This window comes from Alligator sinensis, unplaced genomic scaffold (genome assembly GCF_000455745.1).
Source record: "Alligator sinensis unplaced genomic scaffold, ASM45574v1 scaffold625_1, whole genome shotgun sequence".
In the NCBI taxonomy this organism is placed as follows: Eukaryota; Metazoa; Chordata; order Crocodylia; family Alligatoridae; genus Alligator; species Alligator sinensis.
In genome coordinates, this window is record NW_005842894.1 from 584,192 (window position 1) to 590,962 (window position 6,771).

Sequence of the window (6,771 nt, forward strand, 5' to 3'; positions counted from 1 at the left end):
AGAAATGGTCAATCAAATGAATATCTGAATGTTTTAGAGAGCGAAGTCTGTCTCTATTTAAAACTTTTGTCACCTGAAATCTGCTTCTTAGGGTCTGCCCATCCCATTTTGGAATAACGTACGTAGCTTGTGACCCCATTGTCCCATCAAAACAATTTTGCTTGAATGTTGTCAATGAGTGCACTCAGACAATTTGCAAATCAACACTTTATTCCCTGTGTTTACTTGAGTAATATTCTCCAGGGTGTGCATGACCTGGCAGACTACATCATTCATTCTGAATTAATTGCTTTGGATTGAAATGATGGATCAGTGTTTGAATGTACAAAAGCTGGAACTGAAAGTCTAATATTAAGCTAAAATCTTTCCCCTTCAGCTCCTTTCTCGGGTCGTAGTCAAAGAGATACAAGGATGGTGTGGCTATTCTACAAGAAAGAGAGGGTATGTATTTGCTTGTTCTTACCACTGTGTTCTAAGTACTTCTGTGGCTGGCATTGAAAGCAGCCTCCCTTCTTAGGTATATTCAGGGCTGGCAAAACATGCATTATGCTCCATACTGGGTGCATCTACACATGCTATTAATATTATAAAGCCATGGGCAGATTAATACATAAGCCAGCTGGGCCTGGGCCCAGGGGCCCCTGCCTTGGTGTGGATGAAACTGGTGGCCAGGTTGGGCCAGGCGTGCATAGTGTGGCAAGCCTTGGCTGCTGGGTGCTGTTTGCCAGGCACTGTTGCAGCTGGACTGAGCCCAGAGCTCAGTCTGCACTGCATATGCCTAGTGGGCAGCAGCTCTACACCCCTGGCGCCAGCTCCAGCGTGGACCTGTGAGTGGGGGCAGCCACAGCTCCTGCTCCAGGCCTGGGGGGCAGTGCGTTGCACTCTGGCTGTTGCTCCCACTGTGCCAGTTGGGGATGGAGCGCATGACTGCAGGGCAGGGCACAGGTTGGGGCAGGGGGGCCCTGGGCTGTGGGGAGGGGCGCCCCGGGCCAAGGGCCACAATGAATCTTCATCTGCCCCCATATAAAGGTTTACTGGGCAGTAAAATACTGGGCAGTAAGCCTTCCCTAGGAGCATGGCTACACTTGCCCGCTGTTGGCAGCAAATCGGGTCCCAAGGGGATCAGCCTGATACAGGGATGCTCCTATCCTGCTCTGACCCCCTGAAGCTCCCCTGGGATGCTAATCTGGGGCTTGGCAGGGAGCATAGAGCCAGCCCCCATGCACACAGGGCCCAGAGAGCTCTTTCAGCTGCAGCGGCAGCTGTTTCCTTGCCCCATATACATCAGGAGGAGTCCTGATGTGCAGGGGGCTGGGAGACAGTTGCCACTGCAGAGCTCTCCTGGCCCCCTGCACATAGGAACAAGCTCAGTGGGGCTTCCCCACCCAGCTAGGGGCTGGTTTGGAGCTGCCCCAGAAATGGGACAGCTCCCAGTCAGCCACTAGTTGCTTGCTGATTTCCCTGCCCAGCCCAGAGCTGGCTGGAAGCTGCCCCAGAAGTGGGACAGCTCATGGTCAGTAACTGGGTGTGCGAGGAAGCAAAAAGCTCCCCAGTCATAGTGCTGCTTGGCTCCTGGCTCCCCAGGAACTGAGCAGCACTGGGATGGGAGTGTGGGGGAGGACGGGAATGAACAGAAAGCTACCCCATCCTGGTGCTGCTCCTGGTGGAAGTCAGGAGCTGATCAGCGCCAGGACTAGAGGAGTTCCCCATACTCTGTGGCCCTCTGGTGTTGGGGCTGACCAGGAGCAAATTTGTTTTCCCGGGAGCACAGTATTGACTGCTCAGTTAGGTTCCTACCTGTATTTACAGGTAGGAGCTGAAATGGTGAACATGTGTAGATGCACCTTTACTACATAGTAGATTAGTCTCTTGTGTAAAGCATCTCATAAGACACACCCACTGAGTACATGCCAGAAAGGAATCCAAAGGAATTTAAATAGAAAAGGGGTGGACTGAATATGAAAGCTTCCTCTATCTGCTAATAATCATCTATCTCAATGCAAAGAAAGAATAGGTAGTGCAGCAGAAGTCAGGCCAAGAAAATAAAGTAAAAAGCCTACCTTTGTACTGCTGCATTGCCAACCATTAAAATGAAGATTATTAGAAATGCTATAATTAAAGAATCCCAATGTACAATACATGACTCCCTTCTCCTTCCATTATCCAGTCATACTCAAAGGGAATCTGAACTGCAGGAGGACCTTACTGGAATGTCCCAAATCCTGCAAAACCCTCTTAGTATTATTAAGCAAGCTATCCTTGTGTATTTTTGTAGCTCGTGTGTGGTACTAACACAGTCAGTGTTAGATGGGAAATAGTTTGTATTGTGAGTATCTCCAGTATTTTTCTGTTGTAGCTGAAAGATGATCATGAAAATTCCATCTGATTTATCTTGATTTTAATTTTGCGTGGCATCTGCAGGGTAAAATGAGAGGGGCTTCTGGTATGTGGATAATGAGGGCTTTGCAGAAGCAGAGACCCAAGCCTTGTGTTTCTAAGGTCTGTTCATGTCCAGTGTATGACTTTGACAACAGCATGTGCTATGAGTGATGTTGCAAAAGGAGCATGCCGTCTTGTAGCATAGTAAGAAATGGTGAAATAGACCTATTTCACTTTACATGCAGGGATGCAACTGCATAACTGCAATCTTCGGCACTTACACAGTTTTGATTCTATTTCTAGCTGTGGTGAAATAAAATCACCCTGTACTCTGGGGGAGAAAGTGAGCCTTCCACATTTTAACCCAAATGCCCATTGATTAGAGGACTTAACCAGGTAGGTTCTAGGCCCTTCTCATGAAGGGGAGACTTGAATCTGCAGCTCAGAAAAGTGCCTTTTATCACCAGGCCACAGGTTAGGCATTATACAGACAACTCTCTGGCCCTCCTCAAGTTGGCCCAATATACTTTGTATTTAATATTTCTTGGATTAAAAGTACTGAGAAAGCTTCTGACCAGGCTGGAATCTAGGGCCACCTTCCCTTGCAGGCAAAAATCACACTTGCTGAGCCACATACCCTTTAGCTTACTTTTTTTTCCCTCCTGGTCCTACACAACTCCTTGCCTTGGCTGCCTAATGGGATGGACCATCCTCAAGAAGATGGCTGGAGTCAGCCTTGCGTAACCTGTGGCTAGATGGTTAGAGCACTGTGTACACAGATTTAGAATTAAGCTGTTTCTGGGTTAGGGGTGGGGCTGAAAGCCACATCTCCCGCTTTCTAGGGAAGTATCCTAGCCTTAGGTTTTTGGCAGAAAATATTGTGGAAATTCTAGTTTTCAGTGACTGGTCTGTTACTCTTTGCCTCTTATTTATTATGTAGCCCAAGGTTTGCAACTCTGCTGCCCCCATAAACCTGATGAGTGATTGTAAGAAATACTAAATCATTAATCAACTATTTCCAGATTAATTAAAATTAAGGTGCTAATCATCTTTGAATCAGTGCATTGTCCATAAAGACTCCTGTCCTCCAATTAACAATTTTGTAGACTACGTTTCTCAATGACAGGCTTAGATCTTTGATGGAAAAATTACAAATCATCCCCTGCTGTGTGGTGATGAACTGCTAAGATCTGACTTGTGGTGGGCAGAAAGCTCTTGGGAGACTGGCACACAATATTTCTTGGTTTATGTTTACAGGTAAACAGCTTTTTTTGATAGCAATGTTCTGGGGTTCTGCAATGGTAAGTTTGGCCCAAATCTCCTCAGCCCTTGGTGCAGGGTGACAAGTCTCCTTCCTGGTATCTGGGGTATCTAATCACAAGCAGTACACTTCCAGCTTCCCAGACAGCTGCACCCTGCCTTAAAATGAATGGGAATAGTTTGCACATCTCATGGCAAAAATGGTGCTGCTCCTCTGGCATTTGGTCACTGTGACACTTCAAACCAGTCTGATTCCTTAGGTAGGAAAGACAGTGACACGGACCAGTTATGTTCTGCTGGACCTTACCTTGCATATGTAGCCTTTCCGAGTCAAAGTAGCAGCTGGGAAAAGTATAGCTATAGTTGAAGTACCTCTTGAAGTCTTACCACATGAAATGCATTTGCAAGCTATTCTGAGCAAGAGAAATCCCCATATAGTGATCCACAGTCCTCCCATTATACACAAGCAGGAAGGGAAGAGTTTTGGAAGGTGATATACGTCCCCTACATGTCAGACAGTTGACAACTTTTGTGCCTGTCTTTTGGTCCCTGAGCTAGGAATTCTAACCTCTGGCATTCCCCAAGCCAGATATTGCGCCCACACTCCTTTTTGGTTGAGGTTCCAGTTAGCAGAAGCTGAAGCCACAATGGTTGCTGCAGTGCTGCTGTCCTTTTGCTTTAGAACACTTGGGGCATGTCTACATGAGATACTGCGTCACCATAGTGACAAGCGACAACAACATAGTGCTGGCAGGTGCAAACCATGCAGGGATGGTGTACAACAGTGGGAGCAAGGGATTGCGCAGTAAGTGCAGCAAATACTAAATTACTGTGCACTAACAACTGTGCAGTAGGGCACAAAATTAGACATACCCTTGGTCTCTTGAAAGTGTTCTAGCCACCCCAGTCCCATTTGGTGTTGCTTCCTGGGCTGTTTCTTGGATTATCACTATTTGATTTTCTACTGGACTCTAATGAGCAAGTGTGAGGAATTTTGTTCTCTGGGCCATGCACTAGGCTTTTGCTTTAGCTGGAAACAAAACAGGGGAAGCATCCCTGCCAACTTTTCTTCCTTGCCTGTTTGTTTCTCCTTTTTCTCTTGCACAAGGGTTCTATTATACTTGAAACTTACAGTATGTGGCTGGGCACTGGGGTGAAGACCACATAAAGATGCAAACTCTACATGCTGGCTTTGGATTCTGGCATAGTTTGGTTACTGAACATCTTGGAGCTTTTCCTGTTTTTGGTTTCAAGCTCTGTAGAAGCAGAGCTTCAACTCTGCTGTCCACGTATCTGTGGTAGTAACTGTTAACATGGCTTAAGCATAATTCAAAGGTGTACTGACTACAATCTTTAAAAAAAAAAATGTTACCAAAAGGCACAAACACCTGACTGGATGTACTCTGTGGGTCATTACATTAATAATCCTTATGTTCATTTGTTTGTTTCTGCAGATTTAAAGAATTTTGATGGAGCTTCCCCATGACTAGCGGAGACAGAGGAAGATTGAGTGGAGTATCTTGGAAGGCTCGTCTGTGGCTCAACTCAAAGTGGAAGCCAAACAAACTGGGAAGAGTAATAGGCCCTCAAATGAAACCACACTGGACTTTTAATACTTAGCAGTAATTTTATTCAGGGATGGGGTATGCTTGAAAATTGAAGACTGAAGGGAAAAGTGTATTCTGGGCCACCTTTAGGAATAATTTTGGGCTCTGTCTCTCAACAGCTGTTCCTGCTGCCCTTTTCATTACCATACATTTTTATTATTAAAATGGTGCCTAAAATATGTGATGCTGTGGATCATTTTGTTGTTGTGCGAGCTGTAGGGGAATGAACTCTTCAAAGTGGCTGAGTCATGGCAGCTGCTGTCTCCCCCTCCCCCATATGTTGGAATTGCAGAGATCTAGTATATTCCTTTTTGAGGTGCCAGCTGTTTATCAAATGGACCGTAGTCCTCAGGTTTGATCCTCACTCATTGCATTTCATGTATAGCAACTCATTTGTTTGCGAAACAGAGCTGACAATTTTGTGGCTGGATTCTCTATTACTTCATACAGTAGGTAATAATCAATCAATACCTATTGGCTAGGTTGTCAACTAAATGTACATGTAAGAACCCTTTACTGCAGACAGAGGGAAAGGGTTTGTGTGAGCTCTTATTGGTATATGCTGTGCTCGATAGCTATATTAGTTAGGAATGCTTTAACATGTCTGTCAAAATTCTCTCAGCCCAACCCAGGAACCAACTTCCAGACTTTCTGATAAACTCAGATTAAACTATATTATGTGCTTCATTTTCCAAACAAAGCCACATTGGAAGAAAGTAGTGCCTTTCACAATGGCACCAGTTAACAATAAAGAAAAACTAACAGCAGGGATCTGTAGTTGCAAATCAGATCATAATAGACCTGAAGCCAAAGGCAAATAGACTTCTATAATTTAAGTTTCTCTTTCATTTAGGACAATTGTACCTGGTTTTCAGAGAAATGTTGGAATTACATCAGATGTATGCAAGAAGCTTGTTCATCTGGGCTTCTCATACTCTCAACCTTCCAAAACGAAATGGAAAGCTATTTTCCTGAGCAATAATATCCATTAGCTTTATATTTTTAATCTTCTGACTATAGTGGGTGTCTTATCCATTTTAAAGAAGAGAGATATCTGCTGCCAGTATTTTAACTGAAATAGCTCTAGTCTAGTCTGCCATTCCCATTAAGGCAGACTAGGACAAACTGCTTTTTGGTTCTGATCCTTATACTTTTCCAGAACAAGTATCAAGAACAGATTTATCTTGCTGTCCCTTAATAGCCAAAATGCGGATAAAATACTTTCTCAGGCTCTCCAGAACTGTTTCTTAAATAAACATAGGCTTATAGCAAATAACTACCAGCTGCTGGGAGGGGCAAGGAGGAAGGGATTCTCTGAGTGTCAGAAAGGGATGGTGTACAACTGTGAGGGCAAGGGTCAGTCTGCCTGGAAGCCATGGTGGAAACACAGCCTACTCCCTGCTAAGTGCATTGAGAAGCCTGGACTTCTACCTGGTACTTATCTCACATGGGTTAGGTTTACAAAGGAGTATGAACCTTGCCACTCTAGTGCTGACTAAAATCATTAAGGATCTTGAGACTGTAC

At 44.8% G+C, this 6,771-nt stretch overlaps 1 protein-coding gene across 1 annotated transcript in view; it reads left to right on the forward strand.

Moving 5' to 3' along the window:
• The window catches only part of SLC37A2 (solute carrier family 37 member 2), a 67,548-nt gene extending 62,110 nt beyond the window's left edge, over window positions 1-5,438 (forward strand). The window contains exons 17-18 of the mRNA XM_006035933.2: window positions 377-441; window positions 5,094-5,438. Coding sequence (XP_006035995.1) covers window positions 377-441; window positions 5,094-5,109 — 81 coding nt within the window. The 3' untranslated portion in view covers window positions 5,110-5,438. The remainder of the gene's footprint in view (window positions 1-376; window positions 442-5,093) is intronic.
• Window positions 5,439-6,771: the final 1,333 nt, after the last annotated feature.